General features: G+C 48.5%; 1 protein-coding gene across 8 annotated transcripts in view; it reads left to right on the forward strand.

Moving 5' to 3' along the window:
• Window positions 1-2595: 2595 nt before the first annotated feature.
• The window catches only part of SIGIRR (single Ig and TIR domain containing), a 40087-nt gene continuing 20309 nt past the window's right edge, over window positions 2596-22373 (forward strand). For 2 of the 8 annotated variants that reach the window (XM_045016578.1, XM_045016585.1), the window contains exons 1-4: window positions 2596-2792; window positions 11314-11446; window positions 18142-18464; window positions 19846-20044. In XM_045016578.1, coding sequence (XP_044872513.1) covers window positions 18458-18464; window positions 19846-20044 — 206 coding nt within the window. In that variant the 5' untranslated portion in view covers window positions 2596-2792; window positions 11314-11446; window positions 18142-18457. The other 6 variants (XM_045016580.1, XM_045016581.1, XM_045016582.1 and 3 more) reach the window with 6 other exon arrangements.

The raw sequence follows: 22373 nt of genomic DNA on the forward strand, positions 1-22373 counted from the left end.
TACCTCCCATACTACTTAGGGGAGTTCTGAAAATATGTGTTAGTGTCTGGGAAGGGCTCAGATGATACAGTATGGGATGGAAAATACATACATTGTGCTAGGCATTTACAAACTTTAGGGTAACATTTTCAAAATCACTTGTGACTTAAGCCTAATTTACACACAGGTTTTGTACCAATAGTTATTTCAATGGTTTTTTTGTTTGTTTTTAAAAAACTGAAATAGTTATAACAGTACAATCCAGTGCTGAAAGGCTCTTATATCAGTATAGCTATTTCCATATGGGAAAGGGAGCAAGTTCTCTCTGCACGAAGCACTTTGATATCACTATAATTGTGTCCACATTAGGGCTGTTACAACTGCTTTTTTATGAACATTTGCACACTATATCCTACTCTAGTGATATTTTTGGATTTGAAAGGGAACCCTGACACATTTTGCCCAGAGCCTTGAAATGCTCTTTCTAGCACTGGTGAAAGCTATTGTAAGTAGTTTTATTGAATTGGCTTAATATCATAAAATGCATGATGGGTATTAATACTAAACTCACATTTATATAACAACTTTCATCCCAAAGCACCTTCACACAGGCAACCCTTCATGCATCACTGAAATGCAGCCACCTCTGAATTGCAACACTGTAAGCTGCACACAGTAATGCTACAAGTTTAGCACAGAAAGTAAGGAAGAATGCAGTAGCAAATTGAGACTGCAGAGAGAATTTGAACAGGAGGATGCAATTAGTCAGTTCCTGTCTCTTTAGAGATGGCACCTCTAATAGCGCGCTGGGCAAAAATCAGCACTGAATGAGAGAGAAGAGTAATATGCACTGAGTTATCAACACTACTTTTTGCCATGCTGGGTTTTCCTTGGAGGTATCCCTTTAATGCACAGATCAGGCCTAAGCCTGTTTTAACTTGTAAAATTTGACAAACCCACAGCCCAACCCGGTACAGCTGCCGGTCATACACAACCATAAAAATAAAAAGTTATTTACTGCACTGTCTCAGGGATCACAGCTTCTGGTTTGGCTTCTCCATCAAAAAGCCATGAAGTGCTGAGGGTTAACTCAGCAGTGAGAAGGGTAATAAATAGAAACAACTCCTAAGTAAATAACAAGTGCACAGCTGGCTTATCTGAACATACACAGCTTCAAAATACATTGCTCTGAGTCCACAGTGGTGCTTTTATTGTAGTTACTGGGAGTTGTATGTACAAATCCTGGGCTGTATCTGATCCTGAGGTCTATGCTCGACTCAGGGCCAGATTCTCAGCTGCTGTAAATCAATGTAGCTCTACTGAAGTCAATAGAGTTACTGATTTACATGAGTGAATATCACCCCTATCATCATCATGCATCCTTGGGGGTTTCAGTGGAATTGCATAGGAGGGCAAAATTTGTCCCTAAAAGCTTTTCTTTTCATTAGTCTAAGCTGATGGAAAGGACTTAACTATCTCATTCCTGCCTTTAAGGAACATTATGATGCAGGGCAAGATGCTGGCACCAAGCACTTTAGAGGAGTCCATCATTTGGAGCGGAGAGGGAAGGGGGTGGATCTGACATTAATCACCCTCGTTCTTTGCATCTCCATGCTTACGGATGGTAGTACCTCCTCCTGGCTGAATTCCACTCTCCTAATCAGGTGACACGGAGAATACAGCAGCTATTAAAGAACCCATCTAACACCGCTAGAATTTTAGTTGAATCTATTCAGCAGGCAGAATATCCCATCGCACCTGCTGCTCAAAGAGACACATGCTGCTTTATGTCCTCTAATGTTCTTTGTGGTGCTGAAAACGTCGCACAGTAAGAGTGGTTGATTTTGGAAGACAAGGCTTTCAGCGTTGCAGTGAATTGTCTCTGCACACAGGATGGGTTTAGTTATCATGCTCAGGAGCACGGAGCATTGAAAGGAAAGTTACACAGACCCACGATGCTGGTTCAGAACCTTGTCGCCTGTCATCTGGCGCTTCCTTTCCTGGTTTAACTCAGCCCAGCTGGGTTCCCATGTTCATTTCCCCCCCTGCAGATCGGTGCCTCCTGGGAGTGGAGAGGCTCAGTTTAAATCAGGCAGGTACCCCTAACAATTATATGCTGATGGTTTTTCCTGACCATACAATGCGTGTCTGATACTGACCATTATTTAAGGGCATCTTTTTAAGCAAGAAGTGGGGGTCCTGCTCCCGCACCCCCTGAATTCAGTGGGCTGAGTCCTGGCCCCTGTGCTCCTGCAGCCCGGGGACTCATCAGTCATACGTAGCTAGGTGCCCATCCCCGTGGTCTCTGGGACAGAGGCCGGAGGGCCCTGACGCGCCCTGCTGCCAGGGGGTCCCAGGGCTGGAGGGGGGGGTGATGTCGGTCACAGGGAGCCCCCCGGGGTGCAGTGGATGAGGCTCCTCCCACTTGCAGCCTCCCTAATCCCCTGCGCCAGGGCCCCGCCTCCCTCGCTACAGGCTGAGTCCAGCCAGGCACCTGCCGCCCCGCCCCGCCAGGTGAGCGCAGCCTGCGCCATAGGCTGGGCGGTGTCGGGCGGGGCCAAGGCTGAACCCCGCCCGGTGCATGCTGGGAGCTGAAGTCCTCTTCCCCCTGGGAATCTCCGCCTCGGGGCCGCCGCGGGACTAGTGCCCCAGAGTGCCCTGCGCGGGGCGGTGGAACCGTCCCTGTGCCGGCCTGGGCGCAGGTTCCCATGGCAACTGGGCGGTGCCTGGGTGCAGGTGCCAAGAAGCTTCTCTTCCCCCCGCCCCCCACGACACAGGCTGCCCCCGGGGTGCGGCCCCCTGGACGGAGATAGGTAGGTGTCACCCCAGACACTGCCGTGTCCCCAGCAGCCCCTTAGTCACCCCCGCTCCCCACAGACCCGCAGTACCACTTGCAGACACCCCAATGTCATCTGCAGCCCCCCAGCTTCCCAAGGCCACCCCCAGCCAGCCCAGCCTCCCCACCCCCAACATCACCCCCAGCCAGCCCAGCCTCCCCACCCCCAACATCACCCCCAGCCAGCCCAGCCTCCCCACCCCCAACATCACCCGCAGCCAGCCCAGCAACCCCCCCGCCAACATCACCCACAGCCAGCCCAGCCTCCCCACCCCTAACATCACCCACAACCCCCTGTGCCACCTGCAGCCACCCCAGGTCCCTCACTGCCAATGCCACCCACAACCAGCCCCAAGAGCTCTGCTGGGCTCCATAATGGCTGGGATTCCCTGCTTGCTCCTCCCCACTGGTTTCCTTGCCTGATCCCATACCCCAGGTTCATTGCCTTCTTCCATTCATACCCTGACTGCTCCATGAGGATCCATGCTTGCGCTTCTACCATCATTGTGCCCACCCAAGGGGTTCTCCGCTGCTCTTTCCATTTTCCACCACCACATCCACCCATGGAGTTTCCTGCTGCTGTTTCTCTCTCAGCCCCTAATGTTCTCTATCACACCATGCTGCCCTGCCTGACACTTGTGCTACGAAGTCCTCGCTGCACTAGACCATCACCCCTTTGATGGCATTTTGCAGGCACCTCAACCTGGGAAGGAATCACACTGCAGGGATGCCTTATTAATATTGGGATAGATCCAAATATACTGAGACCATTAGCAGCTGATCGAGGTGGAGCATAGCATGCTAGAAGTGAGCTCTGCCTGGGCCATACTTGTGTATTTAAAGTGATGGTGGCACAATCTATGTTATATGGTTTGGAGCAGCTCTGAGGTTCCTGGCAATGTTTGGACACCTGTGATTAAAAGTATAAATAGATGATGATGAGCCTGATCCAAAACTCATCCTTCAAATGGTCCAGATGTTGGGAAAATTTGGACCTGGATCCAAACATCACATCTGGATCCATTACGTCTCTGTAATGGGGGGAGCCAACACCCTAGATCAGAATACCCTCAGACTTGGAGATAGCTAGGGCTAGAGTGACATCCACTTGGTTTTATTTCTAATCAGGGAAGCTGAGAGCACGTATCCTGGCATCAGTGTTTTAAATAGAAAGCTGATGAGCAAGTGGCTCTGTAGTAGAGAATGAACAGGCTATACAGCGAGATGGAAAGGATGGAGGTTCACCTTTCATATTTTGCTTTGAAAAAAAAAAGATTTTAAAAAAGTTTCATTATTTCTCTTTGTTAAAGGGGAAAAGTTACTGACAGAATACTAAAAAATTCTGGGGGAAAAAATCACCCACTGAAACTAGAGTGTCAGTGTATTATTATGAGCTTGGTATTCATTGTTTAATGCTGACATTTTATGTGGAAACTGGTTTATTTTAAATTGAATTTCACAGTAAGTCGCTATAAAATGAAAGATTTGGAAATGAAAATGCTTGGAGGAGGATTGGTCAGTGAGGAAACTGCAGAATTGAAATGCAGCTCATTGCAGGAGGGCAGGATAGTGTGGTCAGGTTTCTTAGAAAATGGGTTTGCCTAGTAGCTAGCCGGCATGGTGAGCTTTGTGAATGAATCCATGCATATAGACAAAGTGCACAATCAGTCATGAGGATGCCATCCACCATTTTTAAATGCTGTGTGTTGCTAAAAGCAACATTTGTCAGTGAGCTTTAGAGGAGCAAAGAGCAGTTCTTTAAAAATCCAGCCTTTGAAAAGCTAGGTGTGTACTCACCACCCATTCCTGCCACACAAGATATTTTAGCCTCTGAAATTCCCTAAGATTTACTCTCTTGAGTTTCCCTGTGTTTTGTTCTTCAGGGATTCATTTGTCTTTTTAAAAACAGAAATATTGGTTACAGAGACACAGTGTACTCAGATTTTTGTAAAAACTTGTTTTACAATTTTTTGCCAACTCAAAACCAACAAAAATGCACTGCTTGGATGCTGTGGTGCTTGTCAGGCACTATATGTAGCTGCCAGGTTTTATGAACTAGATAAATTCATGGAGGTTAAGTCCATTAATGGCTATTAGCCAGGATGGGTAAGGAATGGTGTCCCTAGCATCTGTTTGTCAGAGCGTGGAGATGGATGGCAGGAGAGATCGTTTGATCATTACCTGTTAGGTTCACTCCCTCTGGGGCACCTGGGATTTATCACTGTAGGTAGACAGGATACTGGGCTGGATGGACCTTTGGTCTGACCCAGTATGGCCATTCTTATGTTATGTTCTTATGCAGTTCCACAGGTGACATTTTATACAAAATGTAATGATCTAATTAGCATATTTTCAAAAAGTTTGCATATGATTCTAGCGTATGATCAATACATCCTGCCCCAAGTAATGGAGCTGCACAAAACTTGACAACTATGAGAGCTGATATAAGGACTCTATGCTAGCCCCTTGCAGCCCCCGGCCTAGTGGTCATGTCAAGGAGGGAGGGGTTTGGCCAGGTAGGGGACATGGGTTGAGTGCAGCATGCTGCAGATATAGGGGACATGGGAAGCTGAGCTCTCTAGTTTTCATCATACTCAGAGCCCCAGATGCTCTAGAGTATGAGAAGCACAAGTGTGATTTAAAACCTTTCCTGCTCCCTGATCCTGCCCCAATTACAGAAACAAAGTCACTGAAAATTGGGCCCATTGTCTTCATAGCTCTCTGCAAAGTACTTAGCACACTCTTGGTGCCATCCAACTAAATAATATAAACAAAAGCAAAGTCGAACTGGAGTGTCATTGTCCAAGCTAATAGAAGTGCAGAGAACAAACAGAGAAATAAACAAGTCACAAGAATAGTGGGAAGATTTTTTTTACATTATTCCAGTTTTAATAATCTACAATCCACCACATTCCTTTACCTGCATTATTAAGTGGACACTGACCATAAATACATTCATTGATCATACTTTCACTTGGGAGTGAAGCAGTACAATGCTCCCTCCCATTGCCAATGATGCAGGAAAAGGTGTGTGGGGTTAGAGGGAGGTCCTGACTTTGAATGAGATGTAAAGCTAAATGCCTCATCAGTGGTCATTAAAAAAATATCCACGGGCACCTTTTTGCAAGAGAAGGGGTGTTACCCTGTCATATTGACAAAGTTCAAATTGGAATAGTTACAATCTGCCTTCGTGAATCCGTTTCACTTGGACACAGTATCTTCCTTACTTCCTGCCCTTAACTGTTGGGTAGGGCTGCTGTGTGCTGTTAAACACCTGCTGTTTTTAACCCCAGTGATGGCTGCATTTCAATAGTGAATGGAAGGACATGTAAATAGAGCATGATCCTGTAAGATGCTGAGCACCTCCCATGAGATGCTGAGTGCACTCAATTCCCATTGGCTTCATTGAGAGATGAGTATTCAGCTCTTTGCAGGATTGGGCCCAGCTCCCACTGCAGACTTTGGTAAAAGTGCATTGGGATGAAAGACACTGTACACATTTAGATCTAGGGCTATATTCTCTGTTGGTTTAACTGCATTGACATCACTAGAGTTACACCAGAGCATCTGGCCCTTCATTTTAAATTTTATTTTAACCACCTACAGTTTCTTCAGAAGTTCCCTCCCTCAAGGATCAGAGATTTAGGGAAGGGACATCGAGTTTTGTGGTTGGAGAGAAAAGCTGGCATGCAGCCTTGTTGAAGCAATCAGCGGAAGCCATGCTGTGCCATCCCGTACTTCTGAGAGAAGACACAATGCAGGCTGCAAACAGAAAAGAGCAGTAGGTGTGACATGTCTGACCCTGAGGCTCAGAGCTCTGCAAAAAGCCAATCACAAAGTTGCCTTTGAAAAGGCTGGTAAAGGCATGAGAGCTGCAGTGTCATCTTTAATCCTTTTCTATTTGATTATTTTTGACAGGTGTGTAACTCACCCGCTTATTGTTTAACAAATCCCATCACATTTTGTACAGTGGTGCATGATATAGCTGCATGCATATGCCCAGGGCTGCTTGTGGAGATCACGGGCTGTCTACATACCTATCAGTGTTCCAGAATAAGAGAGAGGACAGAAGAAATTTCATTCAGGATTGACCCCAGTGGGGCAGGGTACACAGCATTAAAGCCACCAGCATGATTGGCCTTATTAGTCACTGCACTCTGCTGAGGGGGCCAATTGAGCCACGGACACTCAACTCCCCTCTCACTTTAGAAGTGGATCCTACGTATGAGGGTTGAGGCCCAGTATGTGGGAAGCTTGCACTGCTGCTGCCTTGGCCAAACAGGACGTCAGTCTCCTGAGCTGGCAATCTGGCACCATTCACCAACACTAAATTCACAAGGACCAAATGTTTTAACCAGGAGTGGCGTTCTTCCCCTGTCAGCTGCTCTCCACTTTCCTTACTTCCCTGTCATGCTGCCTTCCACAGCACAGCAAAGGGTCAAACTCACAGACCTCCTCTCCCCACTATGACAAAACCTACCACCGTCTTCCACCCCTGGCTTACACCCAGATTTGTGCTCATTCAATGTGCCTCTATTTTAAAGTACCCAACTTAATACCCAGGGCCCGGTTTCCAGAGATGCCACAGATCCTGTTAACCTCAGATCAGCTCTAGGTGACACAAAGGTAACACCGCTAGTGGCTGGTCTCTGTTAGCATTCCCACCAGTGGGAGGCCAAGTCATGCTTCTAGAGGACAGTGCTTATCTGGCTGTACTAGCCTGATGCTTTTCTGAATGCCAAAGTCATCCAACTTCTTTTTAAAATGAAAAATGATTTTGCACCATTAGTGTCATTCCATAACCCTGCATATTAAAAGAGTTATGAATTTAGCTAACCCCAGTCTGTAGTGCTTGCTTCCCAGTAGAGCTGTAATATCTGTGACACACTTTATAGTCAAGTGGGATGGAAAAAATATCCCCTTAATAACCAGTTTTATTGCTTAGCCATAAATGCTTTGTCTCCGCATGGGTAGGGTGTTGGAGCCCAGGGAATAGATTATTTTCTCATTATTCAATTCACAGTGTTGAATAACTGAGAATAGCAAATACGGATGTGGGAGAGAGAGTAACACATTTTGCAAGCCAAGGAGCGCAGTGCAATGAAGTAGAAGCTTCTGTTATAGAAGCTAAAATACAATACAAGACACAGACATCCGTGACTAAAGCCTGGCAGGCCACTGGAATGCAAAGAAACTATGTAGGCTACCATTTATTATCAGATACATTGAAAGCAGGGGTCAGCTGAACCTGTTTGCTGTGGGTTGGAAAGATAGCATATTTCCCTGGTGGCTTCTATCTCGTGCTCCAAAAATCCAACCAATAGGATTTTTCTTTTCTTTTTTTTCTTTTTTTAAGTTAAAAGGGTGGGATTTTGGAGATTTTTTTCAGTATTGGCCCAGCTATTCCACTGAAGTCAGTGGAAGTTTTACCAAAGTCTGCAGTGGGAGCAGTTAGACCAATGATGGGCATTTTTGAAAATGCCATCCTTAATCTCCGTTTGTAGTGTAGTTGTAGCTGTGTTGGTCCCAGGATACTAGAGAGACAAGGTGGGTTAGGCAATATCTTTTATTGGACCAACTTCTGTTGATGAAAGAGACAAGCTTTCAAACTCACACAGACTTGAAGAATTGCTCAGTGTAAACTCAAAAGCTTGTCTCTTTCACCAACAGAAACTGGTCCAATAAAAGATATTATCTCACCCACCTTGTATTGTTAATTTCTTTCAGCTTTTATGGTTGCAAACAGGGCCGGCTCCAGGCACCAACTGAGGAAGCTGGTGCTTGGGGCGGCAGATTCTAGGGGGCGGCTTTCGCCCAATCCTAGAGCGGCACTGACGCTTTTTTTTGTTGTTGTTTGCTGCTCTGGCCGCCCTGTAGGGGGCGGAGTTGGGGAGCGCCCTGCAGCAAATTTGGCAGGGTAGCCCGCATCCTTCCCTCCCCACTGACCGGAGCAGCTCGGAGCCCTCCCGGCAGGCGGCGCGGAGGTCGGTGCCGCGGGGTGAGCGCCCCCCTGAAGCCCTGGCTACCCCCCTTCTCTCTCTCCCCCCTCGCTCCCTGCCCTCCCCCCCATTAGACCGGGCGCGCACTCTGCAGCACAGGGAGTCCCCTGGCTCCGGCCGCCCTGTAGGGCTTTTTTGTTTTGTTCTCCCCTGCTTTGCCGGCCGCGCCGTTCCCCCACCCCCGCTTTGCCGCTCCAGCCGCGCCACAGGTGTTTTGTTTTTTTTTTCACTTGCTTTGCTGCTCCAGCCGTGCAGTTTTTTTTGTTATTCCCCCACCCCGCTCTACCACTCTGGCTGTGCTGCAGGTTTTTTTTTTTTTTCCCTGCTTTGCCACTCCAGCGCCCGGTTCTCCCCACCCCACCCCCCCGTTTACCGCTCCAGCCGCACCGTGGTTTTATGTTTTTGGGTTTTTTTCCTCCGCTTTGCCGCTCCGGCTGTGCTGCAGTTTCTCACCCCACCCCACTTTGCCGCTCTGTCCCTGCTGTGGTTTTGGTTTTTTCCCCTGCTTTGCCGCTCCGGCGGCCCCTCTCCTCCCTCTTTTTTTTTTTGCTTGGGGCGGCAAAAAAGCCAGAGCCGGCCCTGGTTGCAAAGATAACCTTAAAAATGTGACCTATTTGTAACCGACCCAGTAGTGTCTGCCTGAGAGCACATCTTCACTGGCAGAGTTAAAGCGCTAAAAACACCTCCACGAGGGGCTTAGCGACTGCTCCCAGCGCTGGTGCACTGTCTACACTGGCGCTTTACAGTGCTGAAACTTGCTGTGCTCAGGGGGGTGTTTTTTCACACCCCTGAGTGAGAAAGTTGCAGCACTGTAAAGTGCCAGTGTAGACAAGCCCTGAGTCTGCAGAGAGCCTGAAGTGATAAGACTGAGAAGTGTGATCTCAGTTGATTCTGAAGTCTAAAAAGGCTATTTAATATGCCAGCATTGTTAACTATTTCACTGCTTGTCAAATCTTGCAAGAAAGATGGATGATCATTTAATGCACAGTCCTGCACCAATTAAGGTCATTGTGAGTTTTACCATTGGCTTCAATGGGAGCAGATTTGGGCCTTTAATGAAGATCTCTCAATCAGCTGTGAGTGAAGTCTCATTTTGATGTGATGAATGGGCAGAGCTGAGATTGTGAGCAGAGTTTAGGCAAATGGTGCCACTGGTATCATTTAAGCTCATCCCTGACTGAAAGGTTGCATGCTTACAGCCTCAAGAGTTGCCTTCATGACCTTGGGGAATGTTAATAACACTTTTAATAACTATGGTCTACTGTGTGCTGTTTATCAGCTATTGTGGTTCAACTCAGAGGTGGCTGCATTTCACTGCTGGGTGAGTGATCAATATAGATATACAAACTGTCAGTTTAAAAATTGTAAAATGCTTTTAAATCATTGAGGGGAAAATATATAAATTTAAGATATTAGTGTAATAAAAGCTATGATGGATCAGGCACTACGTAAAGATATCTACTAATAAAGATCGTATATTGTTCCAGTTCAGTCCATTCCCAGAATATTTCTGTAATAGGCCTTAATTATACATGAAATGATTGGGCTGTACTGCATTTGAACCTGTGCTGTTGTGATCTACAAGCCAAGCTATAAACAGTTGGGACCTGGAGCTAAAAGCACTGGTAAGTCCCAATGACTTCAGTGGAACTGTAGATACTCAGCGCGGCTCTCAGAATCAGACTAATCACAAGTTTTGGCCCTGTGTGTATGTGCAAATGATGCAGTGACTCACTGAATATATAGTTTAGCGTGTGGAATATGAAAAGGAGAAAGGAAGCTTATGTGAATAGCCAACTCTCTAGCTGCAGCACTGGGCTTAGGAGATAATGTTACCGATCACATCACGTGCTGCATACAGGTTTAGTCTTGTCTCAGTATCTCCATTTACTGCTTCTGCATTGGAAACCAGCAGGGCTCCTTGGGGTATTTTTTCTTCTTCCCCAGTGGTGGCAGCTTGATGTTAGTGAGTGCTGGAGTATCATGTGAGTCTGGGTAATTGGCAGAGCTCCATAAAGCAGCTATATTCCCACAGTGCCGGAGCCCTTGGAGAGAGTTCTTGTGCAACCTGCCTCCCAGCTTTGCACGCAGCAAATTCCTAGTCGTCTATTTTTCTGCCAACAGGTTGGGTTTTGTTTTAGTCAGTGTGTGCAGGTTTGCTTTTCCCCATACTGTTCAGGTGGAAAGGTAGGAGGAGCAATAGTAGCAGGTGGGAGGGGACTGGCTGTCCCTAGTGGAAGCCTGGAGGCTTGTGATTGGGGGGGAGAGTGGAACGAGCCCTTCAAGCACAAAATGAAGGGCATGGGTTGAACAATGAAAAAAATGACTTAACTGGCAGGGCCAGCCTATTGGCTGGTCACATGAGCAAGGTGGCTGGGATCAGGGAGTGCGCAGCATGTGCAATGCCCCTGGGTTCTGGGTCTGGAGACCTCTGCCTGTAGCTGGAAGAGGGTTGCTCCAAAAGGTAATCCTTTCCCCCTGTGCTTATCTTCTTTGCAGAGCGCTGCATGAGAGTGAGCCAAGGTGGAGGGGAGACTGGCCTCTGTTCTGTCTGTAACAGCTGTGCTGGCAGCCCTCTGCCTGCCCAAGGCTGCGGCAGGGAGTGAGCAGGAAAGGACTACAGCCCCACCAGGTGAGGATCAAATAGAGGTGACGTGGAGCAAAGTGGGAGCTCGGGGCTGGGGGTCGTCGTGTGTGGTGCTTGGTGATAAAGGCAGACTCTGCTCCTTTCGAAAAGGAAACAGGGACTGTTGGATCCACAGGCTCTCCCCCTTCCCCTGGGTTCCCCAGCCCCACTGGTCCCTGCTGCTTCCCTTTAACCTGTTTGGCCGTGTGGCCTCTCTTCCATCCCTGCTGTGAAAAACCACAGGTTCTTCTGTTGCTGTTCTTATACCCGTGTGAGCTCTGCTCTAGCACCAATCTCTATTGTTTGACCTTGGGGGTGGGGGGGTTTCCCCTCCTTACCCACTCCCTGCCTTTTGATCCGCTGGGCTCCTTTCTGCTTGTATTCCCCACTGCTTGATCTTGTGGGCTCTCAGTCTGTGATTCTCCACTGGATGATACTGCAAGCCTCCATTAGTCCCCTGACCCATGGGCTTCCCAACACCCTGGCTCCCCTCCTGTGTGACTTCCTGGATGCCTCCCCCCCGCCATCCCCTTGCACTGTCCCTGTCAACTGCCTTTCTCCCTGCTTCCTGCCTCTCTGAAGTGGCAGCTCACCATAGTAGTAAATGGCACTGTCTTTCCAAACTTCAGCAGTGCCACCTTAATTGTAACATGCAATAATGGATTTAACTCATCTAAACAGAGTATGGAACTAGAGCATAGCTCAATAAAATTGGTGCTGCACCACTGATTTCCCAAGAACTCTGGCCCTTGAAACTACTGAGAGGAAAGCAGAGGCTGAGCTATAATTCTGGGGAACACAGAGAGACCCCCTCGTCTGGCTTATGCAGCTTTTGGAGACCCTGGGAGTTGGCCAGAGTCAGCAGTAGATAAGTGATTCACTTGGGACTACCTTCTCGCCCCAGATTCAGGAGATAAGGGCCTTGCTGCCTGCCTAGCAGCAGATTGCTATGTTATAAAAATATATAACACCAATGCATGTGTTCTCGCTCCAGAAAAATCCAGCTGTCGCCATCTGCACCTTGGACTTTACCTCTTTAGCTTCCTACTACATGAGCTGATCTGACTGTCCTAAACTCTTGCCTAGTGCCCTGCTTGTTCCCTATTGAAGACTGTGGGGGGGGGGGGGCACTCCGTGCCTTTGTTAGCTCAGGATCACATGTTGCATCTGTCCCACTTCTTGTATGACAAGAGGGGCATCTCCAGAAAGCCAAGGCTGCTACTAGCTTGACATTATTGGTCTCCAGCAAAACTGAGCTGTGAGCATTTCTGATTGGGATGGAGGGGGCAGAGGGAAGGGTTCTGCCTGGTTTACGAAGGAGCAGCATCTGCTGAAGGTTGGAGTAAGTTACCCAAGTCTAGCAGCTCAGCACTCTTTAACCTGTCAGCTCTGGCCTCCCACACATGGCAGGGTGGTGGTTGGTAGGTGTTATAAAGAGAGAGATTCACAAGGCAGGGATTGGTCTCCTCCTCTTAAACATCCTTCCGCTTGGACTTTGTGCCAGCCATATGTCATGCTCACTGTGAGATAGGAGCAAGAGGGCCCAGGTAGTGACTCAGAGGGATGGGGCCTGGAGGGACAGAAGGACCCTCCCCCACCAAGTCTGATTTTTAGGAAGAGTCTGAGCTCTCAGAAGAGGCTGTAACTTTCATAGACTTCCTCATTCTGACCCAATGGAACAAAACAGTGTTAGTCATCAACTCCTCTACCAGACACGACTGGATTGAGGCTGAACTTCCACAGCTGTTTAGAAAAAGAGTTTTGAACCTTGGATTTACCCTGCATCAGCAATACACCCCCCCCCCCCAATACATGCCCCCTCCTGAGTTACAGCCAATTAAGTTCCTGTTTCAGCACTTTCCCTCCTGGCTTCTTGCTATCTCAAAGCCCCCTCACCCAATCACTGTGGATTTGTGAAGAGATTTGTTCCAGGGGCATGTGGCTCTGTCCTGTCTATGAACAGGTGAAAGATGAATGTGTTTAACTTATTTCTTTGGAATTTACTTTTTGGTTGATAAAGCTGCACCTATTATAAATGTCTCTTGGGTGTATCTGGACCCATAATCTGGTCCCCTTTGGAGAGCCCTGCACAGGGGCGGCTCTAAGGATTTTGCCGCCCCAAGCACGGCAGGCAGGCTGCCTCCGGCGGTTTGCCTGCGGGAGGTCCACCGAAGCTGTGGGACCAGGGGACCGTCCGCAGGCAAGCTGCCGGAGGCAGCCTGCCTGCCGCCCTCACGGCGCAGGCAGAGCGCCCCCGCCGCAGCTTGCCGCCCCAAGCACCTGCTTGGCGTGCTGGGGCCTGGAGCCGCCCGTGGCCCTGCAGAGGGAGCTGTAGCTGCTGTTCCAGCCAGCTGAAAGCCTGAGGCCCCTGACCGTAACCTCTGTAAACAACAAATCCATTCACTTCCCATCTCATAGGAAAGGGAAACTGTTTCTTCAGGGAAGGGTTCAGCTTCAAGCAGGTTTGTTGAGAAGTTTGTTGGCCCAGACACAGTTCAGTCCTGGGAAATCTACACTATCTAGGAGCTATCACAGCCCAAGCTGTAACTTCAAAAGCAGTTTGCATCAAGAGTGTCAAGGAATGGGGCCCGTTGGAGGAAAACTGAGATAAGGATTCTCTCTCTGGCCCTCCCTGGTATGCATGATGTGTTTATGGTGGTATTGGCCCTGGGAAAATCATTGACAATGTCAACACAGTTTATTTGTTGCTCCAGTATTACACTGTAATCTACAAGCTTTTGCATTAAGAAGGTTCTTCAGGTATATCAGTGCAGATCACCTTGCCTAGACTGGTTTCGTAGAAACTGTTCACACTTTGCAGACCATTTGGGCCTGAAACTGTGCATATGTTGACTAATTTGTTGATCCAATAAGAAGCCTCTCTTGCCCGTCTTTAGCATAGTGTAACTTCCCCCTTCACTCAGACACGAGGATCAGCTCGCTGACTTAATGGAGCTGGGTTGATTTTCACCATCTAAAGATCTGTTTCAGTGGTTTTTGGAACACACTTCTCTTTGCTGTTTGCGTGGCTGTACTCCTTTGCATGTCCACTCTCACACCTCTTTCCTCTTAAGCCTGGCTGTAAGTTAGCATGCGGATGCGCACACCCACCCACACAGTCTCTTTGCTTGAAGGGAAAGCTGCACCCACTTTGCTTTGCTCAACAGTATGAAAGGTCGGTCACCAGGTGTGCACTTGTTACTATAAATAAACGGCACACCGTTTAATTAACGACTTCAATTACAAATGGCAAGTCAAAGGTCCGTGCTGGAGGCAATTGTCTGGCTGGAAAGTGCTGTCCTTTGTGACGCAGGAAGCGCCAACAGGGCAGCTGTCAACCACTTTACTTTAAGGCTGATCTAGCCATTAGAAGGAACTCGGGTCAGCTCGACACTAAAAAGTTAAGTCAACCCAGCTATGTTGTCCAGAGGTGTGGAAAATCCACCTTCTTGAGCAATGTAGTTAAGCCGACCTAACCCCCGATGAGAGCAGCGCTAATTCTTCCATAGACCTAGCTACAGCCTCTCAGGGAGGTAGATTAACCACAGTGATGGGAGACTTCAGTGAGTGACTTCACAGAAGCGCTCCAGCAGCTATAGCATTTTAAGGGTAGACACAGCCTGCATGTAGTTTAACACTGAAGCATTTTGTGTTAGGATTAGTGATCCGAGATTACGAGGGTGGGAAGATAATATGGATAATTATGATTCTCTGCTGGGCACCATTATTAGCTTGTGAAGTAACAGTGCTTTGTCCTGTAGCCACATTTTAAACCAGGACAATTCCAGTTGGATATTGTCATCCACCTGCTAATTTATTGAAAAGGAAAGGAGGGTGAGATTTAGTGTGCTAAAGGAGGGGTGTGCATCCCTAGCAGTTCTCCCTCTGTGTGGGGGGGGTGGGGGTGCTGCCCCACCTCCTGGCTTGAAGGCTTGGATCTAGACTGTTCTCAGTGGTAGAAGATGACAGAACAAGGAGTAATGGTCACAAGTTGCAGAGGGGGAGGTTTAGGCTGGATATTAGGAAAAACTTTTTCACTAGTAGGGTGGTGAAGCACTGGAATGGGTTACCTAGGGAGGTGGTGGAATCTCCTTCCTTAGAGGTTTCTAAGGTCAGGCTTGACAAAGCCCTGGCTGGGATGATTTAGTTGGGTTTGGTCCTGCTTTGAGCAGGGGGTTGGACTAGATGACCTCCTGAGGTCCCTTCCAACCCTGAGATTCTATGATTCTATGAAGTGGTTTCCATCATACAGCAGTGGTTCTCAAACTTTTGTACTGGTGACCCCTTTCACATAGCAAGCCTCTGAGTGTGACCCCCTCCCCTTATAAATTAAAAACACTTTAAATATATTTAACACTATTATAAATGCTGGAGGCAAAGCAGGGTTTGGGGTGGAGGCTGACAGCTCGCGACCCCCCATGTAGTAACCTTACCACCCCCTGAGGGGTCCCAACCTCTAGTTTGAGAACCCCTGATCTACAGGATTTAGTGTGGTTCAGTGGCTCTCAGCACCCCTGTCCTCTTCTTGTCTTCGCACCTGGTGGCCTATCCTTTGAGCTGGGGGTTGCATAAGAGATGCAGGAGGAAAAACCTGTGCTGAACTGTCTGGGTATGTATAGCATCACCTGCAGGGAGGAGGGTTTGCAGCATCTGGGTTTAACACCACACTTCCTTCTCTCTTGCAAGCAGAGATGATGCTGTGTGTAGGAGTCAGCAGCATAGGACTGGCTGGTGAAAGGTCAGGGCAGCAGGGGGCTTGTCCCAAGCTATGAGGTGGAGTTAGAGCTTGCTTAGGTCAGCGGAATAGGGAAGCCTCCAGCCTCACCTCCTTCTCCAGCACTGCTGATGGGATGTGGAGAGCCGGAACTGATTAGCTGTACAGCCCATTCGTCTCACACATTTTGGACGATGAGGGAGAGAGAGAACCTGAATATGCAGCTGTTACCCACAAATGCAGTGAGCTGATAGTTCTCCCATCTATTGTAATCAGAGCGAACACAGGGATGCCCCACAGTTTCATTAAGGGGGGTGGGGTGGGGTAGCTATGATTAAAATACTTAAAGGACTGAAAGAACCAATTTATGTAAGAAGATGGAGAACTAGAGAGATTTGGTTGGATTCCAGAGAGAACTCTTGCTGGCTGGAGAGGGGGCACTCTATTAGGATCGGAATGGTATAAAAGCTTAGGAGGAAGTGAAACAGTTTTGGGTGGTCTGGGAGGGAGGGGTGTAGAAGTAAGAGTGATGAGCTGGAACTGAGCAAAGGAGAGTTTCAGCTGAAGGGCAGCCAGGATGTCCTTCCACTGAGATCCGTTTGAGCCTGGTGCAGCCTCCTAGGAGGGGGCATGATGAAAGCCTCATTGTTTGAGTTATTAAAAGTGGCTTAGCCAGAGCCCTGGAGAAGACATCACAGGGGATGACTCCGTGTTTGCCTCAAGGGCAGTGAGATTTGTTCCTCACCCTCATCTGATTTCTAGGATTGATCAGTCTCCAGAATCTTGGAAAGCTGAGCTTGGCCTAGGTTAAATGAGGAATGAGGGGTCTGGGCAGGAAACCCAGGGGGAAAAGAAACCCTGCATTGAATTGAATGACTGTGTGGCTGAAATCCATGTGACTGTTCTGTAAAAGGAGGAGAGAGTGTCCTCAGCCCTGCCCTGCAGCAGCAGCACTAGGACTTAAAACCTGTTCTGCTTCAGTTTGCTCTCCCTCCACCTCTAGGCAGGCTGGGTGTGTGCTCAGCCCCTTTGGGGGACTAGCAACACTTTCCCCTGCAGGCTCTAGGGCTAGGTAGATCCTGGCCCCACAGTGTTTGCACAGCAAGCAAAGCTAGCATGTTTACATACCAGCAGGTACCCAGCCCTGCCTCAGAAACCTGCCCCAGCTAGTGCTGCTTTGGAAGTGTGGTGGGGGTTTTACTATGGAGGGAGACAAGGTAGAGGGCTTGAAGGTCAGCTAGAAGATATGGGTCTATCAAAACTTCCATAGAATAAGCCTGGCCATGCCAGAGACTGGGTTAAGAGCTATTGTGTAATCTCCTGTGTCTTTGAGAAGTCAGTAGGTATAGGATTAGAAGCATCCTGTTAGCAATTTTACTTGCAGAGCCTTTACCTGCCAGCCATGCCCTTGATTCCTTCTCATGACACCTGCCTGATCCCCTGCCAGGTGAAGAGAGTGGAGAACAAATCTGCAGTGCTGATGTCAGCCAGTCTGTGCTTATTCCAGGGAGGAATTAAGTCCCTGGTTGGGAACTCGGAAGAGGTGGTCTGTGTTCCGTGCTCTGCCACAGGCTTCCTGTATGAACTTGGGCAAGTCACTTAGTGCCCGAACCTCAGTTTCCCCATCTGGAAAATGGGGATAATAACCCTTCCGTTGTCTGGCTTATCTGTTTGGAATCTGTGCTCTCTGCAGTGGGTCTGTCTCTTCCTGTTTGTACAGCACCTGGCACAGTCTTGCTTGGTACCTCTAGGTACTACTATAATACAACACAAATAATAATACAAACTAGTTATAATACAAATAGCTAGTTTCTTTCAGTTGGCCCAGCAGACATTTGTCATCTCCGCAGTATGCCTGGTAGTGGGGAACATTGATTGCCTGCCGTGCCGCCACAGTGTGTGTGGAGCATGCTACTAACTGTGCAAGCTGTTATATTTTAACTTGGTGTATTTAATTTCTAACTTATTCCTGTGTCATTCCCACCAGCTTTGGATCTGTCCTGTCAGGACCTCGACCACTTCTATGATCACAATGTGTGGAGCCAGCAGGAGCCTGCTAATCATTTGTTCTGTCCACTGGATGAGCTGAGCCTCTAGGTCCTCTGGTCCAGCTCAGACTTTAATCTCCTGTGGAGCAAAGACTGCAACCCGTTGAACCCCTCCGCACAGAGCCACCTGCACTGCACGCCAACGGGACTGCTTACCTCACCTTCCAGTGCCTGCAGGCTGGCGATGCCGGGACCTACACCTGCACGCTCTACCTGAACAGCCACAGAAACGCCTCCTTCACCATCAGGCTGACCATGGAAGGTAGGGCTGGGGGAGGTCACCCACAACTATAGCTGCAGAGCCAAGATTAAAGACCTGGCTTGAAACACTGATGCCTCCTGCTGGCTGATGCAGGGAGTAACACTGCTGTGCTTCAGAAGAGGCTGCTTGACTGCTTATGCTACTTCTGGCTCATTTGACAAAGTGTCATACTCTGTGTCTCTGACACTCCATGAGTGTGTGTGTGGGAGGGGCGGGGGAAAATTGCAGGAATAAGTGCCCTTGTATAGGTAGCTTTGCTTTGACAGGAAATATTAAACCAATATTTGTAGTGTAATGTAATCCTACTCCCCCACTTCTGAGCATCTGTTCACTGAATTTAAAAAGAAACCAGGGCAGCGGCAGGGACCAAAATACACCCTAAATGGAGGTGATAAAGAGCAAGTATACACAGTCACCTGACTACACACTAGTATGGCAACTTACCTGAGGGGGAAGCAAAGGCTGCGAGCCTCACGAGCGGTGCTTTGACAGAATGAAATAGCGAATGAGCCAGCAACAGGAGAGGGGGACAAGGGAGTAAAGTGGTTTGCGACATAGATTTGACGAGGTGGAGCGGTACAGGGAACCATTACAGATGGCGTAAAATGCAGAGGAAAAGGCTCTTGCACCAGCTGTGAAGGGTCAAAAGCCTCAACTCCCATTGAAATGTTACTCTGGACTGCAGTGGGAGTTGAGTCTGGCACGGAAAGGAGGCTGCCACTTCCAATAGGAAAAGCAGCAGCCATGAGGAGATAGGGCACAGTGCTGCCCACCCACTGCTCAGCTCCCAAGACATTGCCTCTTTTAGAGGGCGAGTAGCTCTTTGCCAGGGTCTGTACTAGTCCTTAGAGCTGGAGGGGAAATGGCAAACATGGGTGAAAGTCACTTGCTCTGTGTGGATCATTGACATTTCAGAAGTGACACGTTTTTAACCAGCTTTCTCTAATAAAGGTGTAACATACTGCACGTGTGCACACACACACAGCCGAGACACCTTAGTTAGCCGTTGGGAAACCTTCAACACAAGCCCCTATGCCTTGAGCTATAGGAGGAATTTTGTTAGCAAGTAGGAGGCTGTTCTAGTCATTGGGGACCAGTTGCCTGGGGGAAAAACATGGCGACGCACACTACGCCAGTGTGTTACAGACTGACTGTATGGCTGGGCAGTTGGGGCATTTTGCATGTCTGTATTATGTGCAGTGTGGATCTGCTACTCATTTTACTTTAGAGAGTGTTGTCAGAGGCACAAAGGAAGTCAGGAAAAAACATGTTGCTCTACTATAATATTAGGTGTAACTGAAGAGATTTGAGACTTATTTTTAAATGGATGCTGTCCCTTTAAAGAGTCTCTCTCCCAGCATTTCCTTCCTCTCCCATGTAGATCTGTGCAGTGCGCCTCCCGAAGTCCTTGTCCCATCCAGTAACCAGACTTTGGAGCCTGCCTTGGGAAGCCAGATAACACTGAACTGCACTGTGCGGCTGCCCTCTCAGCAGCACTGCAAACTCGTCCTGCTCTGGATGAAAGATGGCCACTGGCTAGGCGATGAGAGCAGCCCATACGTCAGCGAGGACAAAGGCTGGTAAGGAGTCTGACCTATCGATAAATAGAAAGCGGCACTGAGGTGGCTACTGACAGGCAGGGCAAATTGCTTCAATCATTGCTTAAATAGCTGTCATGCACCCAGTGAGCCACTGTTCAGTGGGAGTTCTGGACTCACAATTAATAACAGAGTCTCCACTGAGCAGTCCCCCAAATCCCAGTGTTTCCTATTGATAAGCTCAACTTCACGAGTCCTGGACCCCAGTGTGCCAGTGCTCAAACCTCCAGCAAGACATGCTCTCAGCCAAAGTGCCGATCCACATCACCTCCCTTTCTAGCCCTGGCTCGTCAGACCTCATCTGCAGCACCTCTGTTCTTCTAGGCGCACACACAGCTCTGCCAGGGCACTTGAGTCCTGACCAAGAACACCCCGTTAGACTTGTCCACAGCTCCGACAATGCACCTGAGGGCAAGTCTGCAGCACAGCGCTACATTGGCACAGCTGCAGTGCATCTGGTGAAGATGTGCTATGCCAATGGGAGAGCACTCTTCTGTCAGCATAATTACCCTTCCTTGGCGAGATGCGGAAGTGCTGGTGTGGACAGTGCAGTCTTGATCTGCAACACTCTTGCCATTCCAGTCCTGGCTGTCCCTCTACATCTGAGGGCACTCCAGTCCTGACTCACACTTCCTATCCTGGGCCTCTTGAGGAAATATGCCAGTGATGTCAGATTTTTAGGTGGAGGTTGGGTACAATTGGGAAGTGGCTAAGATCACCCAACATCTATTAATTTGTGACTGACACAGGATTTGAACTCATGTTTCTGGAATATAAGCACAAGCACGCTGTCCTAGTTATCCTCTTTCTCTAAGGTATGTTCTGAAAATCATAATTCCACAGAGACACAGATAAACAACGAAGCACAGTGTGGGAAGTGCCCCACAAAGCATGTAGGTCAGCTGATGTTTCTGCCCATTTTATATAACGGCTCAGTGAACTAAACACAAGACTCTTTGCAGCACAAATGAGGGGTCCAAGGGCTGCTGCATGCTCTGGCTCAGATTCTGATCTCTGTGCCACCAGAGTAAAGCAAAGCTCTATTGAGTAGGATACTAGAGTCATTGGGAGCAGAATCTGGCCCTGTGTATTTTCCCCTCAATGATAGAGGCACATCTCCTAGCTAACTTTTTGCTGCTCCACTGTAAAAGCCATAGCGCTTTTAGCAGCTCCCAACAGGTCTCCTTGCTTAACAGTAGTTAGCCTGAGCTTTGTGGTGTTTCACTTGCAAGAACTCTTTTCTACCAGAGCATGCAGGGCCGGCTCCAGGCACCAGCCCAGCAAGCAGGTGCCTGGGGTGGCCATGGGGAAGGGGCGGCACGTCCGGCTCTTTGGTGGCAATTCAGCGACGGGTCCCTCACTCCCTCTCAGAGCGAAGACCCTGCCGCCGAATTGCCGCCTAAGACTGAAGCGGCGGCGGCAGAGCTCCTGCAAATCGTGATCGTGGCTTTTTTTTTTTTTTTTTTTTTGCTGCTTGGGGCGGCAAAAACCCTGGAGCCGGCCCTGAGGGCATGTTCCCTGCCCCCAGAGGGGCGCACTGGTTTGAGAGAGCTACAGACGCAAGACTAGCAGCACGTTGAGCCCTGGGCCACTTCTACACTGCAGCCAAGTACATTATCCCTGTTGCCAGCAGGAGGTGCAGCTAGGAGGGGTGTGATGATGGCCAAGCATGAATGGAAAGTAGGGCCAGCAACTTACCCCATCTGAGGCAAGTCATCTGAAGTTCTTCCTTGTTGGAGGTCATTGTAAGGTGATCACTCGTGTGTGTGTGAGAGAGAGAGAGAGAGAGAGAGAGAGAGAGAGAGAGAGAGCACATTTATCCACCCCGTGTGTTGGCCAGGCAATGGGGAGTCCAGCAAAGCAACTCCTACCTTTTTGAAGGCTTTCCTGCCACTGAAAGTTAGTCTAATTATAGATTTAGGAACCTGACTTTAGGATGCTATTTTTGAAAATCTTGGCTTTGGTCTCTAAGTGCAAGGTGGATTCCTGCTGAACTGGACCCTGGCTAATGATTTATTGTGTGAAGGAACAAAAGGCTAACTCTAAAGTAAAGACATTCAAGTAGATCACAGAATCCTATCAGAGCTTAGAGGTAGACAGCACTATCCTTCTATCCAGTCCTTCTCCCTTTCCAGGCTGAATTGTTCCCTACAGTACAGCCGAATGACAAAACCAAGTTCCTGTAGGTTACATGTAGATGACCTCTTAACCGGAAGCTCCTTGTTCTCTTCTGTCTCCTAGTTTAAATAGGAAACCATTTCCCTGAAAGTGTACCCTGTAGCACTGCACTGATGCTGGCCTCTTTCATCCC

The sequence above is a fragment of the Mauremys mutica genome, chromosome 4, assembly GCF_020497125.1.
Source record: "Mauremys mutica isolate MM-2020 ecotype Southern chromosome 4, ASM2049712v1, whole genome shotgun sequence".
Taxonomy (NCBI): domain Eukaryota; kingdom Metazoa; phylum Chordata; order Testudines; family Geoemydidae; genus Mauremys; species Mauremys mutica.